The sequence below is a fragment of the Somniosus microcephalus genome, unplaced genomic scaffold (assembly GCF_052327205.1).
Source record: "Somniosus microcephalus isolate GS21.2 unplaced genomic scaffold, FLI_Smic_1.0 unresolved_chr1, whole genome shotgun sequence".
Taxonomy (NCBI): domain Eukaryota; kingdom Metazoa; phylum Chordata; class Chondrichthyes; order Squaliformes; family Somniosidae; genus Somniosus; species Somniosus microcephalus.
In genome coordinates this window covers 3,659,043-3,678,604 of record NW_028225179.1, presented here as the reverse complement: position 1 = coordinate 3,678,604, position 19,562 = coordinate 3,659,043, and the positions used below count along the sequence as shown (strand labels likewise).

Genomic DNA, 19,562 nt, shown 5'->3' with positions numbered 1-19,562 from the left:
TAAGGAAAAATAAATCAAATGCAAGCAGATAAGAGAGTACATGGGAGGGAAAAACACAAACAAATCATAATGACACAATACTAACTAAGGCAAATACAGGCCTCTTATACTCGACAAAGATCATCATGAAATACGGAAACACACAGAACATCGAGGGACAACAACTCATGTTAATTGTACTCTTAAATCCACCCCCTTAAACCTATCTAGATCTGATTGTGAAGGGCCAGAAACATGCTCACCAATCCAACTAGGAAGTACCAGGTTTTGAAAGCAAATCTGTGTTTTGATCCCTTCAGGTGCCCCGTCTCCTTGTGGATCGTGGAACCCCTGTGAGCTGTGCCACACCTCTCTCCTGAGGTGGGGGTCGGGGCGGCTGGACACCGGCGGGCCTGGATATCAGCGGGGTCGAGGATCATCGGCTCGACCCCAGTCAGAGGAGCATTGGGCTGGTCTTCATATAGGTTTCTTCAGTTTAATTTTCGTCTCTTCCCAAGCCGGAGTGGCTGGAAGGTTTCTTCTCTCGGGGTTTTATTTTTTTTGTCTCTTTTCCCAAGTTGGCTCGATGGCCTCTCGTTTTGGCAACGGCCCAGGGATGGTCGATGATCTCCCAATGTTTTTCCCTGGGGCGGGACGCCGGCTTCGAGCGGCCTTCTTGATGTTGGCTTAATTCTTCTTCCTCCTCCGATGGTGGAGAGGAGTTCGTTGATTTTCTCCCAAACCAACTTCTCTTGTTCCACTGCCACTCGGTCGTGTGTCTCTGCAACTGTAACCGTTTCTGTTCAACTCCAACTCCTCCAAATATGCTCTTTCTTCAGGAGTTTCCACTTCCCGCCCACAATCAGGTTAGTCTTTGTTTAACTTTTGGCGGGCTGGGAGCACAGCGGGGTAGTTGTTATATTTTTTTAATGTTTTAGATGGCCGGTAAAAGCCCATCTCTGGTCTGGAATGACCTTCATTGTTTTTAAGGTCCTGCTGATCTCGTTATCTAGTCCTTGGTGCTGTTCTCATGAATATGACATTGTCCCCTTTTGTCTGGGTCAACATTTAGATCACCTCTGTCTCCAGGCCGATCTTGACTGGATCTGCATCTAATCCATATGTATATGTGTGGGTCTGGTTTTGTTCTCTCAGAAATGGCTTCCAGAACTTACTGTGGGTTGAATCCACAAAGCTGTCTGAGGATTCACAGGAACCATTTTAAAATGTCCCAATAAGCCGGTGACATGATATGGTGGCCATTTTGTATGCCCCTTTTTCTGGGCTTCTTTTAAAACAGTCTTTAAAATCATGGCCTCTTCTGCCATTTGACCCTTATTAATACAAAATCCAATTTTGCGAATCCTACACTCCCCCCTGATGATACTGTAACTTTCTTGAAGCATCATCATTCTGGGTGAGAAAATTTTTCTGACTGTCCACAATCTAACCATCCCCAGTATTTGCCTATCTATGACCCCACGACACATGCATTTCCCATTTCAGAAAAATCTAGTGTACATTTAGCATCTATAGATGGCAATACCTTGGAGTTAAAAATCTAACAACTTACTTCCAGGCGTGGAGGGGGTCCTTATATGCTTACACCACCTAGTGCATACACATTACCCTTTTAATAATAGTATCACATCTAATAAGACTTCAATAATAAAATAAAATACACACGAAAATCACAATGTACATGAATACATGTCAAAAATAATAGAGGAGGGAGGGAAAACTTTAACTTTATACAAAGCATCATCAATCTAAATGGGTGTCTCTTCTTCTACCCGCACATAATGCTCCCTCCATTCCCCTCTATTCTCATACTTTTGCGAATGTTTGACCTTTTTACAGTGTACAAACAGTAAATAAACTACAATGACAACCTGGCACACTACAAGAATGTGGGAGGCTCTCCTAATCCAGGAAGGGACTTCTATATTAGTGAACAGGTCCCACCATGGTGGGGTCACTATATCCAATATGTCTGCCCCTATCTCTAAAGTCTTCTGCTCCAGTGTGTAGAAGTGTTTCTGTGAAACAACAACGGCTTTTAATATCTTGGTGAGGTGTTCAGGGAGAGGGGGAGTGATATATCCAAAATGTGCAACGAATCGCTGAAGATCGGTGAAATTCTCATTCACAGTGATGTGAACAGTGTAAGGTTCAGGAATGGGGACAATTCGCTCTTGGGCCACTTGAACTTTTGCCCTGGGCTTCAAACAGAAGCTGCTGTCACTAACCAGACACCAACCGTGCTGTCCATGCTGGTAGTGGGGCGCTGCAGTGGTGACACAGTATGTCCCACCTCCTATATATGCCACCTGCGGGGGCACATGGCCTTGTGCCATTGCCTCCATGGTGCAATTTATAGGCTTCGCGCCAGCAGTTCTGAACCCACACTGTGGTTTTGAATGGGCATTCAAGTGTTGGGGACACAGGATGATGTGTGCTCCCCGGCTCCGGCACCCTGCGAGGTCGGTACCCATCATTGCATGCTCCCATTGGATGACGTAAGGTGGGACTCCTGTGTAGCGAATGTGCGCACCCCCCTGAATGACTCCAATGTTCTCCACCCTGTATACCGGAGCGGGTTTTGCTGTCTTTCCCATCACCGGCATTCTTACCACTATACCCATAATGGTGTGATTAGACCGTCCACAGTTCACTGGGACTGGGTAGGCCCCTGAAGCTAGTCTGAGCTGGCACTGACTCAATGCATTCTCAAAAGGGTGGAGGGCTGCGAGGTGCTTTTTGCTGATCCAGGAGGGACTAAATCTTGCTTTCAAATCCTCCAGATTACTGCGGCCCTCGCCCAGTAACCATGCCCTGTGTAGCACAGAAGCTTCGTTCTGCGCAGCCTGATCAGATGCATTCCGATCCTCCCTAATGAGGGCATTTACCGTTCTGCCGTGTTTCTCCAGCTCAGCTATTATCTCTTTTAAGTGTAGTGTCATGGCCTGGTCCTCAGGTAACTCAGAACCCACTACCTTATTCTTATCAGTCAGTATCTTTCTCAACTGTGTTTTCAAACCATTGATTTGGGTTTGCAGCTCCACGTCATCCAGTGTGTTGATGACGGAAGTTCCTGTATTAAAAGCTGTGAAAATATCATTTACTGCACCCCTTCTTTGTCTCCCTACTCTGTCCAAGATCACATGTGGTGTGGTGTGCAATTCGGCTCTGTCGACATCGGCAAAGTCGAATTCGTAAAACTGTTTAAACATGTTTGTTAACAGGACCTGGTATAATTGCTCCATTTCCCTGGGGCACCACTCTGGCAATCGTACCTCAGTGAGGTTTAAAATCACCGAAGCCACCGTGTAGTGGACCCCTTGGTACTGTACCTGACCTGTGGGTACCAATACCAATCCGTTCCCGGGTCCCTTTGTTGTGGTGGGCACCCTTCCTTGAGGGCTTTAGCTACTGGAACTGTGGGCAGGGGCTTGCAGGGTCGGGTGATGAGCTCGGTGGCGTTTACTGGGGTCTGAGAGTATGGGACTCCGCACGCCCGTGTGCTGACATCCCACCTCATTCCTTGTCCAGCATCCTGCAACTGTCTTTGGAAAAAGATGGAGACAACTGTGGGGCAAGCGCATTCTGAACTCCACATACAGATGTAGATCCCCTCATCTGGTTCCCACCATTTGTCCCAACAGACACTCAACCCCCCGTGAGTTCCGGTAATTGTCCGATGGGTGTTGTTACCCAATCTCTCCCATTCCACAGTGGAGTTCTTCATGGTGCTGCTCAACTTGCGCAGCCACCACCAATGATCCAAAGGTACATGTCCCAGACAGTTCAAACAAATAATGGGACTCAAGGTGGATAAATCACCTGGACCTGATGGCTTACATCCTAGGGTCTTGAGGGAAGTGGCGGTAGGGGTTGTGGATGCATTGGTAATAATTTTCCAAAACTCCCTGGACTCAGCAAAGGTCCCGGCAGACTGGAAAACTGCTAATGTAACACCCTTATTTAAAAAGGGCAGTAGACAGAAGGCTGGAAACTATAGACCAGTTAGCCTAACATCTGTGTTAGGTGAAAATTTTGGAGTCCATTATTAAGGAGACAGTAACAGGACATTTGGATAATCATAATTTAATAGGGCAAAGTCAGCATGGTTTTATGAAGGGGAAGTCATGTTTGACAAATTTGCTGGAGCTCTTTGAGGAAGTAACATATAGGGTGGATAAAGGGGAACCAGTGGACATAGTGTATTTAGACTTCCAAAAGGCATTTGACAAGGTGCCACACAAAAGATTATTGCTTAAGATAAAAATCATGGGATTGGGGGTAATATTCTGGCATGGATAGAGGATTGGCTATCTAACAGAAGGCAGAGAGTTGGGATAAATGGTTCATTCTCAGACTGGCAATCAGTAACTAGTGGTGTTCTGCAGGGGTCAGTGCTGGGTCCCCAACTCTTTACAATCTATGTTAACGATTTGGAGGAGGGGACCGAGTGTAACATATCAAAGTTTGCAGATGATACTAAGAAGGGAGGGAAAGTAGTGAGTGAGGAGGACATAAAAAACCTGCAAGGGGACATAGACAGGCTAAGTAAGTGGGCAGAGATTTGGCAAATGGAATACAATACTGGAATGTGTGAGGTTATGCACTTTGGCAGGAAAAATCGTAGAGCAAGTTATTATCTTAAAGGCAAGAAACTGGAAAGTACTGAAGTAAAAAGGAATCTGGGGGGTCCTGGTGCACGAAACTCAAAAGGTTAGTATGCAGGTGCAGCAAGTGATTAAGAAGGCCAATTGAATGTTGGCTTTCATTGCTAGGGGGATAGAATATAAAAATAGGGAGGTATTGCTTCAGTTGTACAAGGTATTGGTGAGACCACACCTGGAATACTGCGTACAGTTTTGGTTTCCATACTTAAGAAAGGACATACTTGCTCTCGAGTCAGTACAAAGAAGGTTCACTCGGTTAATCCCGGGGATGAGAGGATGGACATATGAGGAGAGGTTGAGTAGATTGGGATGCTACTCATTGGAGTTCAGAAGAATGAGAGGCGATCTTATTGAAACATATAAGATTGTAAAGGGGTTGGATCGGGTGGATGCGGGGAGGATGTTCCCGATGATGGGTGAAACTAGAACTAGGGGGCATAGTCTTAGAATAAGGGGCTGCTCTTTCAAAACTGAGATGAGGAGGAACTACTTCACTCAGAGGGTGATAGGTCCATGGAATATGCTGCCCCAAAAAGCTGTAGAAGCTACATCATTACATAAATTTAAAACAGAAATAGACAGTTTCCTAGAAGTAAAGGGAATTAAGGGTTACGGGGAGCGGGCAGGAATTTGGACATGAGTCTAGGTTCGGATCGGTCATGGCCCTGTGGGTAGCGGAGCGGGCCCAGGGGCCATGTAGCCTGATCCTGCTCCTATTTCATGTGTCTAATTCTGTTAGATTCAGGAGATGGTTCTGTGATAGCAGATTGGCGGTTAGGATCAGATCAGCCATGATCTTATTGAATGGTGGAGCAGACTCGAGGGGCCGATTGGCCTACTCCTGCTCCTATTTCTTATGTTCTTATGTAAGCAAATCTTCTTGCCCATGGTGACGCTGATCCTGGGTGCAATGATCCACACCCTGGGGCACATCAGAGATGTTTCGCTGTATGCGAACCCCATCTGGCTGGAGTCTTCAGTAGAGTTCGACCCCAGCCAGCCTGGCCACCTTCCTTCATGGAAGTAGGCAGCAGCCTATTCAGCATCCCGTGAGCCGGTTCCATCAGTCGCAATGGGCCTCTGTTGCCAGAGCACCCGTAGATGGTCGAGTCCTTAGTGCGGCCCCGATAGGCCCAGCTCCACCCGATCGTCACGAACGCGACAAGGATCCCTCTCATCTTTCTCCTGGTTCCTGCAACAAATCACACAATATAGCCAGGCTCCCGAGAGATTCTGGCTTTGGTGACGGCATGATCGGGTCTTTCAACCTCGATCCAAACTACACACATACTGGGCAGATTTCAAAATTACTTAAACTCTAATCATTTTAATATTTACATACCTTAAACTTAAACCTAAACTTATGTACAGTGCCGCCCATCCCCGGGCGGCTTGCCTAATCCCTGATTGGACTGCAGCTCGCCGCTCCCTGTGGCGGGGCTGCAGTGACCTGTGGCTCGGGTTCCCTGCAGCCTTTTGCTGTTAATCGGGGACTGTGTTTTTTCAAGGATTTCTCAAGTTGGCGTTTACTGAGAACGGGGGACTCGGGCCAAGGTTTTACTGGCTGAGGCGTACGAGTCGACCTGCGAAAAGGTGCTTTGGGCGTGGCTCTCTTAGCAAGTGGACCTTCGGGTGGGACTTTAGATTTCACAGTCCGTGGCTCTTCCACGACTGTGGGCTTCGGCTCCCTTCCTCAGTCGCCACCCCTTTGGGATTTGGGCAGGCTCCCTTGGCGAGTGGACCTTCGGGTGGGACTTTAGCTCTCACAGCCCGTGGCTCTTCCACAACTGTGGGCTTCGGCTCCCTCCCCTCAGGCTCCGCCCCTTCGGGAATTGGGCCTGTGGTAGACGGCTCCTCCTCACCTGTCCCTACAGGTGGAGAATCTCTGCCCCCAATTTCTACCTCCCGCATGCTTGAGTCAAGGGCGGGACCTCCGCCCTCTGACTGCACCTCCTCCAGAATTGTGTCGAGGGCGGGACCTTGTTGTTTGGGCCCTTCCTCGTCCAAGTCCCAGGCCATTGGGGAAAGCTCCCCCCAGGTGGGCGGGACAGCTTCTCCTTCCAAGCAGGCTACAACGCCAGCTTGTGTGGTCTGTGACTCATCGCGTGCCTCAGGCTGAGGATCTTTACCCTCAGACCTGGCTTCAGTTGCTGATGCTCTTGCACCCAGTTTAAACAGTTTGCACCGCTTCATGTGAAACCACTTGTTGCGTCGGGACACTTCCACTGTGTGAGTGGCGTAGACCCGTGGATTTTCCACCGATTCCGGTCTATCCTCCTGGTCTATGGCTCTCTCACCAGTGCATAGGGTTAGACCCAAGAATTTTACTTCTCGCCGGCCAACCCGGGCCTTCGTAGGGTTTTCATTAACCCTCTCTATCTCCTTCACACTCGTACCCGCTCCCCAGAGACAATGATTTCTCAGGTCCACGTGGATCCCGTGGGCCACCAAAAAATCAGACCCCAGGACTCCCGTTCCACCTCCCACCTCCCACTTCATTAGTGTACACTTCCACGTGGTGCGGAGTGGTCCTAAACGAATGGAGAGGGGAAGGGAATGTGTGCCAGCCTGTTCTTAACCCGTGAAGCCCGACAGAAGGTATGGGACGCCGGTGGACAGAGGCGAGGTGGTGGGGTTATCTGCGTGGATTATGGTGCACGATGCTCCCGTATCCAACTGATAGGTCCCTGTCACCTCCTCCACTTCCATCTCCACGAGGGGTCGTCTCCATACATCATATCACAGCACACACAGGTAGATGGGCTGCACCAACTCTAGTCACTTGGGTACAACGGTCGGAGTCTCAGGAGCGACAAGAACAGTGGTGACGGCTATTTTCCCCTGTGAAATCATCAGAGACCGCATTGTCTCTATGATCGATTCAATCGCAGCGGGATCCATAACTGCACCAGCTCCTTGTGCTGGGACAGGAGCTACGGCTTGGGTTTTGGCTGGTGCTGGGGCGGCGGTCTGGGCTTGGGCTTGGGCTGTGGGAAATCTCCCTTTATTATCCATCCACGGATTTCTACAGTCCTTGCGCCAATGTCCATAACTCCCACACCCGTAGCAATTCAGCTTGGCTTGGACAGGGCGATTCCCCTCCTGACACCACTCCTTCTTTCTTGGGGCTGCGGGTTTTGCCTCTCACACCTTTCCCTTCTGGGGAGGTGTTTCCTGACCTCTACAATTCTTGTACGCCACATTGAGCTGACAGAGCACCGCCTCCTCCGTGACGCCGGGACCTTGGGGATCAAACCAAGATCTGACTAGGGCCCGTATCTGCGGCAAACTGTTGGTAACCAAGCAACGGAGCCAATGAACCCGCTGCTCATCGTTCATTGCAACCTGTTCAGGCATGCCCGGACAGCTGCATCGATACACTGGCCACAGCCTTTCTGCGAAAACCCGTGGGGGTTCTCCAGATAGCTGCACAGTCCCTTCCACATGGTCGAATGGACTACCGTCGTCCACTCCCATTACTTCTAAAACTTCCTCCCTGAGATCCGCATACCCTTTCCATCCCCTCTTACTATCCTCTGAGAGGCACTGAAGGATTGTGCAATCCAGGGAGAAAAGCAACAGTTTCACCTGTTCCTGAGCATCACAGTCATTAATGGCTGCTGTTTCCTCTATCTCCCTGAAACGAAGTGAGGGATCTCCCTTTACTGTGAGTCGTGCGAGGTGGCTCACCATGGACCTTAATTGCGGGCCAGTGTAGGGGACCACAAGCTGGTTCTGGTGGGGTCCGATACTGCCATTGGCAGCGTTGGGACCGAACCTCTGGTGCCGAGTGGGACACATTGGTGCCGGTCCCGGCTTTGCTACTAGTGGTTCTTCCTCACACTCCACCTCAGCCAGCTCATCATTCACTACCTCCTCCTTTTCCGGCCAAGTCTCACTATAGCTCGGCGGTGCTGAGGGCTCGGTGGCTGGTACCACAATTACCTCAGCTGGAATCGGCTGTTTTGATTCCTTTAAAAAGTCCATGTGACTAGCTTTCGGGCTGACGAGACACACCATGCCTTTTGCCTTTACCAGGGCCATTCTTAGGTCCTCTATGGTCTTTTGGCAGGGGCCGTGGTCTGTGCTCTCAAACCTGTGCTCGAGGGCTAGCTTGTAAGCTGCCTTAACCTCCACAAGTCTCTCCTCCTGCACTCTTAGCTGTTGTGCGAGGCGGGCGTTTTTCTCCCGTATCCTCATTTCATTCATCTTTGCCGCAGTAACCTGGCAATCCAGGTACTCTAGCCTAGCCTGATGTTGACTAGCTACCACTTGGCATTCCTGATTCAGCGCGTGAAGCGCTGTGATGAGTTTTTCCCCTCCCATGGCCTTTTCCTCTATCTCTGCTGCCTGGGTTGTGATCTTGGCTGCCTGTGCTGCAAAGACTCGGTCCAAGATCTGGACCTGCTTCTTGTAACACATCAGCCACACTGCCTTCTCCACTGACTTCTTATGCTCTTTGCTCTCTGTCCACCTGATGGCTGCGTCCACCGGATGCCCATCCAGTAAGAGATCGGAAATCCACTGTTTAGTGAGATTTACCTTGCCAACGACATAATCCGCTATCCTCTCATCCATTGCATTTCGACCATTCAAAACTTGGATCTACTACATTGCAATCCTGCTGCCAGAGTCCTGCCGTGGTTGCCATTTTCTGTAAGGGGTTTTCCTTGAGAGATGTCTCTGAGGTTTCTCTCTCTAGAGGCCTCGCTCTCTTGCACAGTAAAACCTTGAGTGGTTCGACCCACTCGCCCCTTAGATTCTATACTCTGGACTTTGGGGCAGGAACTACAATGTAGAGAAAACTCTTATAGACCAAGTTTGATGAAACATAATGAAATTTTATTGCATAAGGAAAAATATCAAATCAAATGCAAGCAGATAAGAGAGTACATGGGAGGGAAAAACACAAACAAATCATAACGACACCACACTAACTAAGGCAAATACAGGCATCTTATACTCTACAAAGATCATCATGAAATAAGGAAACACACGGAACATCGAGGGACAACAACTCATGTTAATTGTACCCTTAAATCCAACCCCTTATTAAACCTATCTAGATCTGATTGTGAAGGGCCAGAAACATGCTCACCAATCCAACTAGGAAGTGCAATGTTTTGAACCAGTCTGCGTTTGATCCTTTCAGGCGTTCCGTCTCCACGTGGATCGTGGAGCCCCAGCGAGCTGCGCCACACCTCTCTCCTGAGGTGGGGGTCAGGGGCGGCTGGACACCGGCTGGTTCTGGCTGTCGGCGGGGTCGGGGATCATTGGCTCGACCCCGGTCAGAGGAACCTTGGACTGGCCCCCATAGATTTCCTTAGTTCGTTATTGTCTCTTCCCGAGCCGGAGTGGCTGGAAGGTTTCTTCTCTTGGGGTTTTATTTTTTTGTTTCTTCTCCCGAGTTGGGTCGATGGCCTCTCATTCCAGCAACGCCCCGGGGATGGTCGATGATCTCCCGATGTTTTTCCCCGGGGCGGGAAGTCGGTTTCGAACGGCCTTCCTGATGTTGGCTTAATTCTTCTTCCTCCTCCGGTGGTGGAAAGGAGTTTGCTGATCTTCTCCCAAAGCGACTCCTCTTCACCCACTGCCACTCAGTCGTGTGTCTCTGAGTGTGACTGTGTCTCCAACTGTAACTCGAGTGCTCAACTCTTGTTCCACTGCAACTCCGGTGTGTGTCTCCTTGAGAGTGTCTGTACAACTGCAACTCCTCCAGTTATACCTTTCTTCAGGAGTCTCCACTTCCCGCCCAAAATCAGGTTAGTCTTTGTTTTACTTTTGGTGGGCTGGGAGCACAGCGGGGTAGTTATTATATTTTTTAATGTTTTCGATGGCCGGTAAAGGCCCATCTCTGGTCTGGAATGACCTTCATTGTTTATAATGTCCTGCTGATCTCATTATCTAGTCCTTGGTGTTGTTCTCATGAATATGAAATTGTCCCCTTTTGTCTGGGTCAACATTTAGATGGCCTCTGTGTCCAGGCCGATCTTGACTGGATCGGCATCTAATCCATATGTATATGTGTGGGTCTGGTTTCGTTCTCTCAGAAACGGCTTCCAGAACTTACTGTGGGTTGAATCCACAAAGCTGTCTGAGGATTCGCAGGAGCCATTTAAAAATATCCCAATAAGCCGGTTACATGGTATGGCGGCCATTTTGTATGCCCCTTTTTCTGGGCTTCTTTTAAAATAGTCTTTAAAATCATGGCCTCTTCTGCCATTTGACCCTTATTAATACAAAGTCCAATTTTGCGAATCCTACAGCCCCAACCACTAACCCAAATCCTAACCAATAACCACTGGCCCCAACCACTAACTCCAATCTTAACAAATAACTACTAGCCCCAACCACTAACCTCAATCCTAACCAATAACCGCTAACCCCAACCACTAACTCCAATCCTAACCAATAACCATTAGCCCCAACCACTAACCCCAATCCTAACCAATAACCACTAGCCCCAATCCTAAGTAATAACCACTGGCCCCAACCACTAACCCCAATCCTAACCAATAACCATGAACCCCAACCACTATCCCCAATCCTAACCAATAACTACTAACCCAACCACTAACGTGAATCCTAACCAATAACCACTGGCCACAACCATTAACCCCAATCCTAATGAATAACCATGAGCCCCAACCACTAACCCCAATCCTAACCGATAACCACTCGCCCCAACACTAACCCCAATCCTAACCAATAACCACTAGCCCCAACCACTAACCCCAATCCTAACCAATAACCACTAGCCCCAACCACTAACCCCAATCCTAACCAATAACCACTAACCCCAACCATTAACCCCAATCCTAACCAATAACCACTAACCCCAACCACTAACCCCAATCCTAACCAATAACCACGAGCCCCAACCACTAACCCCAATCCAAACCAATAACCACTAACCCCAACCACTAACCCCAATCCTAACCAATAACCACTAACCCCAACCACTAAACCCAATCCTAACCAATAATCACTAGCCCCAACCACTAACCCCAATCCTAACCAATAACAACTAACCCCAATCACTAACCCCAATCCTAACCAATAACCACTAGCCCCAACAACTAACCCCAATCCTAACCAATAACCACTAACCCCAACCACTAACCCCAATCCTAACCAATAACCACTGGCCCCAACCACTAACCGCAATCCTAACCAATAACCACTAACACCAACCACTAACCCCAATCCTAACCAATAACCACTAACCCCAACCACTAACCCCAATCCTAACCAATAACCACTGGCCCCAACCACTAACCCCAATCCTAACCAATAACCACTAACACCAACCACTAACCCCAATCCTAACCAATAACCACTGGCCCCAACCACTAACCCCAATCCTAACCAATAACCACTAACCCCAACCACTAACCCCAATCCTAACCAATAACCACTAATCCCAACCACTAACCCCAACCACTAACCCCAATCCTAACCAATAACCACTAACCCCAACCACTAACCCCAATCCTAACCAATAACCACGAGCCCCAACCACTAACCCCAATCCGAACCAATAACCACTAACCCCAACCACTAACCCCAATCCTAACCAATAACCCCAACCACTAACCCCAATCCTAACCAATAACCACTAACCCCAACCACTAAACCCAATCCTAACCAATAATCACTAACCCCAATTCTATCCAATAACCACTAACCCCAACCACTAACCTCAATCCTAACCAATAACTACTAGCCCCAACCACTAACCCCAATCCTAACCAATACCCACTAGTTCTGTAAGGGGTTTTCCTTGAGAGATGTCTCTGAGGTTTCTCTCTCTAGAGGCCTCGCTCTCTTGCACAGTAAAACCTTGAGTGGTTCGACCCACTCGCCCCTTAGATTCTATACTCTGGACTTTGGGGCAGGAACTACAATGTAGAGAAAACTCTTGTAGACCAAGTTTGATGAAACAAAATGAAACTTTATTGCATAAGGAAAAATATAAAATCAAATGCAAGCAGATAAGAGAGTGCATGGGAGGGAAAAACACAAACAAATCATAATGACACCATACTAACTAAGGCAAATACAGTCATCTTATACTCTACAAAAATCATCATGAAATAAGGAAACACACGGAACATTGAGGGACAACAACTCATGTTAATTGTACCCTTAAATCCACCCCCTTATTAAACCTATCTAGATCTGATTGTGAAGGGCCAGAAACATGCTCACCAATCCAACTAGGAAGTGCAAGGTTTTGAACGAGTCTGCGTTTGATCCTTTCAGGCGTTCCATCTCCACGTGGATCATGGAGCCCCAGCGAGCTGTGCCACACCTCTTTCCTGAGGTGGGGGTCGGGGGCGGCTGGACACCGGCTGGTTCTGTCTGTCGGCGGGATCGGGGATCATTGGCTCGACCCCAGTCAGAGGAGCCTTGGACTGGCCCCGATAGATTTCCTTAGTTCGTTATTGTCTCTTCCCGAGCCGGAGTGGCTGGAAGGTTTCTTCTCTTGGGGTTTTTTTTTTTGTTTCTTCTCCCAAGTTCGGTCGATGGCCTCTCGTTCCAGCAACGCCCTGGGGATGGTCGATGATCACTCGATGTTTTTCCCCGGGGCGGGACACCGGTTTCGAACGGCCTTCCTGATGTTGGCTTAATTCTTCTTCCTCCTCCGGTGATGGAGAGGAGTTTGCTGATCTTCTCCCGAAGCGACTCCTCTTCACCCACTGCCACTCAGTCATGTGTCTCTGAGTGTGACTGTGTCTCCAACTGTAACTCGAGTGCTCAACTCTTGTTCCACTGCAACTCCGGTGTGTGTCTCCTTGAGAGTGTCTGTACAACTGCAACTCCTCCAGTTATACCTTTCTTCAGGAGTCTCCACTTCCCGCCCAAAATCAGGTTAGTCTTTGTTTTACTTTTGGTGGGCTGGGAGCACAGCGGGGTAGTTATTATATTTTTTAATGTTTTCGATGGCCGGTAAAGGCCCATCTCTGGTCTGGAATGACCTTCATTGTTTATAATGTCCTGCTGATCTCGTTATCTAGTCCTTGGTGTTGTTCTCATGAATATGAAATTGTCCCCTTTTGTCTGGGTCAACATTTAGATGGCCTCTGTCTCCAGGCCGATCTTGACTGGATCTGCATCTAATCCATATGTATATGTGTGGGTCTGGTTTCGTTCTCTCAGAAACGGCTTCCAGAACTTACTGTGGGTTGAATCCACAAAGCTGTCTGAGGATTCGCAGGAGCCATTTAAAAATATCCCAATAAGCCGGTTACATGGTATGGCGGCCATTTTGTATGCCCCTTTTTCTGAGCTTCTTTTAAAACAGGCTTTAAAATCATGGCCTCTTCTGCCATTTGACCGTTATTAACACAAAGTCCAATTTTGCGAATCCAGCAGCCCCAACCACTAACCCAAATCCTCACCAATAACCACTAGCCCCAACCACTAACCCCAATCCTAACCAATAACCAGTCGCCCCAATCCTAACCAATAACCACTAGCCCCAACCACTAACCCCAATCCTAAAAAATAACCACTAGCCCCAATCCTAACCAATAACCACTAGCCCCAATCCTAAGCAATAACCCCTAGCCCCAACCACTAACCCCAATCCTAACCAATAACCACTAACCCCAACCACTAACCCCAATCCTAAGCAATAACCACTAGCCCCAACCACTAACCCCAATCCTAACCAATAACCACTAACCCCAATCCTAACCAATAACCACTAACCCCATCACTAACCCCAATCCGACACCTTAACCCCAGCCCCTGACCAAGGATTATTGACAGGGATCAATGGAGGAGCTAAAGACCTGATAAAGGAAGTATTTGAAACAATTATCTCGAATAAAGAAATAGTGCAATGTATGTTAGTAACAAGAGATTAAATCAAAGAGACCATCAAAATCAGCAATGACAATTACAAAGATCAGAACATTTCTAAGGCTATCACATGCAGTATGTGTGGAGTTTTTTTTTTAATCGGATCCAAGAGATGTTAAATGATACAGAAAATAACAGATTTCAAATCTTATGCAAGGTAGTTCTGTAAAGAGGTGGTTCAGGAATTTCAGGTGAGTGTAAAGTGAGACACTACAGTTCAGTCTTTGACACCCACAAGCCGTGTACACAAATAGAACAAGTTTGGGGTTTGATGTGGTAGAAGGTGAACTAGATGGGAACTGAAATAATCCAGAGTAAGAAAAGGCCCAAAAATGGAACAGTCAGTAACAGAACATCAATTAGTCTCCTCTTATTATGGAGAAATCAAATATTAGACACAGTGTGTTTGAAACAAAGCTGCTTTATTTAATATTTGTCCAGAATATTAATCTCAAGCCCAGTTATTCTAGTTATTAACATCAGCAGAAACAAAGCCCAATTGCCAGAGTGAACATGGTTCAGTCCTGGATGTGATTAACAGCAGCAATAACAGCAGAATCCAACCTCTTCAATCACTGGTGAATTCGCTGGTGTCTCAGCAGAGTGCATGACTGAGTGAATCCCTTTCCACACACGGAGCAGGTGAATGGTTTCTCCCCAGTGTGAACTTGCTGGTGATTAAGCAGGTTAGACTTCCAAGTGAAAACCTTCCCACAATAAGAGCAGGTGAAAGATCGCTCAGTGTGAACTCGCTGGTGTCTCAGCAGAGTGCATGACTGAGTGAATCCCTTCCTACACACGGAGCAGGTGAATGGTTTCTCCCCAGTGTGAGTGTGTTGGTGGGTCAGCAGAGTGCATGACTGAGTGAATCCCTTCCTACACACGGAGCAGGTGAATGCTCTCTCCCCAGTGTGAGTGTGTTGGTGGGTCAGCAGAGTGCATGACTGAGTGAATCCCTTCCCACACACGGAGCAGGTGAATGGTTTCTCCCCAGTGTGAGTGTGTTGGTGGGTCAGCAGAGTGCATGACTGAGTGAATCCCTTCCCACACACAGAGCAGGTGAATGGTCTCTCCCCAGTGTGAGTGCGTTGGTGGGTCAGCAGAGTGCATGACTGAGTGAATCCCTTCCCACACATGGAGCAGGTGCATGGTTTCTCCCCAGTGTGAACTTGCTGGTGATTAAGCAGGTTAGTCTTCCAAGCGAAAACCTTCCCACAATAAGAGCAGGTGAAAGATCGCTCAGTGTGAACTCGCTGGTGTCTCAGCAGAGTGCATGACTGAGTGAATCCCTTCCCACACACGGAGCAGGTGAACGGTCTCTCCCCAGTGTGAGTGTGCTGGTGTCCCTTCAGATCCCTGGCGCTTTTAAAGCTCTTCCCACAATCAGGACATTGAAATGGTCTCTCATCAGTGTGAACTCGCTGGTGTCCCTTCAGATCTCCGGTGTTTTTAAAGCTCTTCCCACAGTCAGAACACGGAAATGGTCTCTCATCAGTGTGAACTCGCTGGTGTCCCTTCAGGTCCCTGGCGCTTTTAAAGCTCTTCCCACAGTCAGAACACTGAAATGGTCTCTCATCAGTGTGAACAAGCTGGTGTTCCTTCAGATCCCTGGTGCTTTTAAAGCTTTTCCCACAGTCAGAACATTGAAATGGTCTCTCCCCAGTGTGAACAAGCTGGTGTTGCTTCAGATGCCCGGGGCTTTTAAAGCTTTTCTCACAGTTAGGACACTGACATGGTCTCTCATCAGTGTGAGCTCGCTGGTGTTGCTTCAGATCCCTGGCGCTTTTAAAGCTCTTCCCACAGTTAGGACACTGAAATGGTCTCTCATCAGTGTGAACAAGCTGGTGTTCCTTCAGTTCCCCGGGGCTTTTAAAGCTTTTCCCACAGTTAGGACACTGAAATGGTCTCTCATCAGTGTGAACAAGCTGGTGTCCCTTCAGATCCTCGGGGCTTTTAAAGCTCTTCCCACAGTTAGGACACTGAAATGGTCTCTCATCAGTGTGAACAAGCTGGTGTTGCTTCAGTTCCCTGGCGCGTTTAAAGCTTTTCCCACAGTTAGGACACTGAAATGGTCTCTCATCAGTGTGAACAAGCTGGTGTCCCTTCAGATCCTCGGGGCTTTTAAAGATCTTCCCACAGTTAGGACACTGAAATTGTCTCTTGTCAGTGTGAGCTCGCTGGTGTCTTTGCAGTTGGGATGAACGAACAAATCCCTTTCCACACATGGAGCAGGTGAACGGCCTCTCATCAGTGTGAAATCGCTGGTGTCCCTTCAGATCCTGGGGGCTTTTAAAGCTCTTCCCACAGTCAGAACACTGAAATGGTCTCTCGTCAGTGTGAACTCGCTGGTGTGTTTGCAGGTGGGATGAACGAACAAATCCCTTTCCACACACGGAGCAGATGAATGGACAGTCCCTGGTGTGACTGCGTCGTTGAATTTCTATTGCAGATGGGGAAATGACTCCCTTCCCACCATCCCCACCTTTACCCGGTTTCTCCCCGGTGTGACGGTGCACGTGTCTCGCCAGGTCAGGCGATCGGCTGAATCCGCGTCCACACACCGAACACGTGTGCAATTTGTCATCGCTGCGATCGCTGCTTTCTCTTTCCATGTGCAAAGGCCGATGATATTCAGGTCCTGATGAATCCAGCGACTCTGTCAGATCTTGACGTGATGTTTGGTCTGAGCTTCCCACCTGTAACTGCTCCACTTCTATAACCCTGTAAATTGAGATCAGAAAAGGATCAGAGACAAACTTTTGTTTAATTTTCCTCTTTCCGAACCTAGTGTCAGTGAAGCTGATTTTCAGGCCCCAGCTGCTGCACAGGTTGGCTGAAAGGATCAGCAGTAATGGCGGCTGTAATACCCACAAGCCCCGGCGCTGCAGAAAGCGCTCTGTTGACTCCGAGTCCTGCGCATGTGCTCATGGGCCCGCGCTCTCCCTCCTGCTCCACAATTGCCCATCCCGATCGGTCCACAACGCACATGCTGAGTGCACAAAACCCCGCGGTTGGAACATCGGGCGCGCATGTGGAGCCGCAACATCTGGTACACGTGCGCGGCTCAGGTGGAGGCGAGTCGGTGTTTCGCCTCAGCCGCCAGGGAGGTGCGCATGCACAGGACGATCCAACATTCTTCCTGTCAGCAATCACTCCCTCGTTTATTTAATAAAAACAGAAAATGCTGGAAATACTCAGCAGGTCAGGCAGCATCTGTGGAGAGAGAAACAGAGTTAACGTTTCAGGTCGATGACCTTTCGTCAGAACTGCTTGCTCTTTAGTGTCAGCTGTGACTCAGTTGGTAGCACTCTCGCCTCTGAGGCATAAGGTTGTGGGTTCAAGTCCCACTCCAGAGACTTGAGCACAAAAATCTAGGCTGACACTCCAGTGCAGTACTGAGGGAGTGCTGCACTGTCGGAGGTGCCGTCTTTCGGATGAGACGTTAAACTGTCTGCTCTCTCGGGTGGATGTAAAAGATCCCATGGCACAATTTCAAGAAAGACTTGCATTTATATAGTGCTTTCATGACAACCAGATGTCTTGAAGTGCTTTACAGCCAATGAAGTACTACAATGAAGTAGTCACTGTTGTAATGTGGGAAAGAGCAGGGGAGTTATCCCCAGTGGTCATTATAACATTGGTGTTTGTGGGAGCTTGTTGTGTGCTAATTGACCGCCGCATTTCTTACAACAGTGACTACACTTCAAAAGTACTTAATTGGCTGTAAAACACTTTGGGACGTCCGGTGGTGGTGAAAGGCGCAAGTCTTTCTTTCTTCACTGATCTCACCAACGACCTCTTCTGACTGTTGGTTGATTGACATTACAAGAGGATTTGAGTACAGGATAAAGAAGTCTTACTCCAGTTATATAGGGCCTTGGTGAGACCACACCTGGAGTACTGTGTACAATTTTGGTCTCCTTACCTAAGGAAGGATATATTTGCCACAGAGGGAGTGCAACAAAGGTTCACGAGACTGATTCCTGGGATGGCGGGACTGTCGTATGAGAAGAGGTTGAGTAAACTAGGCCTGTATTCTCTTGAATTCAGAAGAATGAGAGGGGATCTCATTGAAGCATACAAAATTATTACAGGGCTTGATAGGGTGGATGCTGGGAGAATGTTTCCCTTGGCTGGGGAGTCTAGAACCAGGGGCCACAGCCTCAGGATAAAGGGTCGGCCATTCAGGACTGAGATGAGAAGAAATTTCTTCACTCAGAGGGTGGTGAATCTTTGGAATTCTCTACCCCAGAGGGCTGTGGAGGCTCAGTCATTGGGTATATTCAAAACAGAAGTAGATAGATTTTTGACCAGTAAGGGCATCAAGAGGTATGGCAATAGGGTCGGTGAATGGAGTTGAGGCAGAAGATCAGCCATGATCTCATTTAATGGCGGAGCAGGCTTGAGGGGCTGAATGGCCCTCTCCTGCTCCTATGTAAAGAACTAGATGTAATATCTCCAAGTTTGCAGACGACACAAAGCTGGGTGGGCGTGTGTGCTGTGAGGAGGATGCCGAGAAACTCCAGTATGATTTGGACAGGTTGGGTGATTGGGCAGATGCATGGCAGATGCAGTATAATGTGGATAAATGTGAGGTTATCCACTTTGGTGGCAAAAACAGGAAGGCAGATTATTACCTGAACGGCAATAGATTGGGAGGAGGGGAAGTGCAACGAGACCTGGGTGTCCTTGTGCACCAGTTGCTGAAGGTAAGCATGCAGGTGCAGCAGGCGGTTAAGAAGGCAAATGGTGTGTTGGCCTTCGTAGCGAGAGGGTTTGAGTACAGGAGCAAGGATGTCTTGCTGCAGTTGTACAGGGCCTTGGTGAGACCACACCTTGAGTATTGTGTGCAGTTTTGGTCGCCTTATCTGAGGAAGAATGTTCTTGCCATGGAGGGAGTGCAGCGAAGATTCACCAGACTGATACCTGGGATGGCAGGAATGACGTATGAGGAGAGATTGGGTTGATTGGGCTTATACTCGCTGGAGTTTAGAAGAATGAGAGGGGATCTCATTGAAACTTATA

The 19,562-nt window shown here is 48.3% G+C and overlaps 1 protein-coding gene and 1 long non-coding RNA gene across 2 annotated transcripts in view; both read right to left on the bottom strand.

Annotated features, from left to right (window-relative positions):
* The window catches only part of LOC147093198 (uncharacterized), a 369,734-nt gene that overhangs the window by 292,028 nt on the left and 58,144 nt on the right, over positions 1 to 19,562 (bottom strand). The gene's annotated exons all lie outside the window — the stretch shown is intronic.
* LOC147093200 (uncharacterized) lies at positions 14,323 to 17,576 on the bottom strand. Its single transcript, XM_085974263.1, has one exon. It carries the CDS (start codon positions 17,147 to 17,149, stop codon positions 15,110 to 15,112), a length of 2,040 nt encoding a protein of 679 aa, XP_085830389.1. The 5' UTR covers positions 17,150 to 17,576; the 3' UTR covers positions 14,323 to 15,109.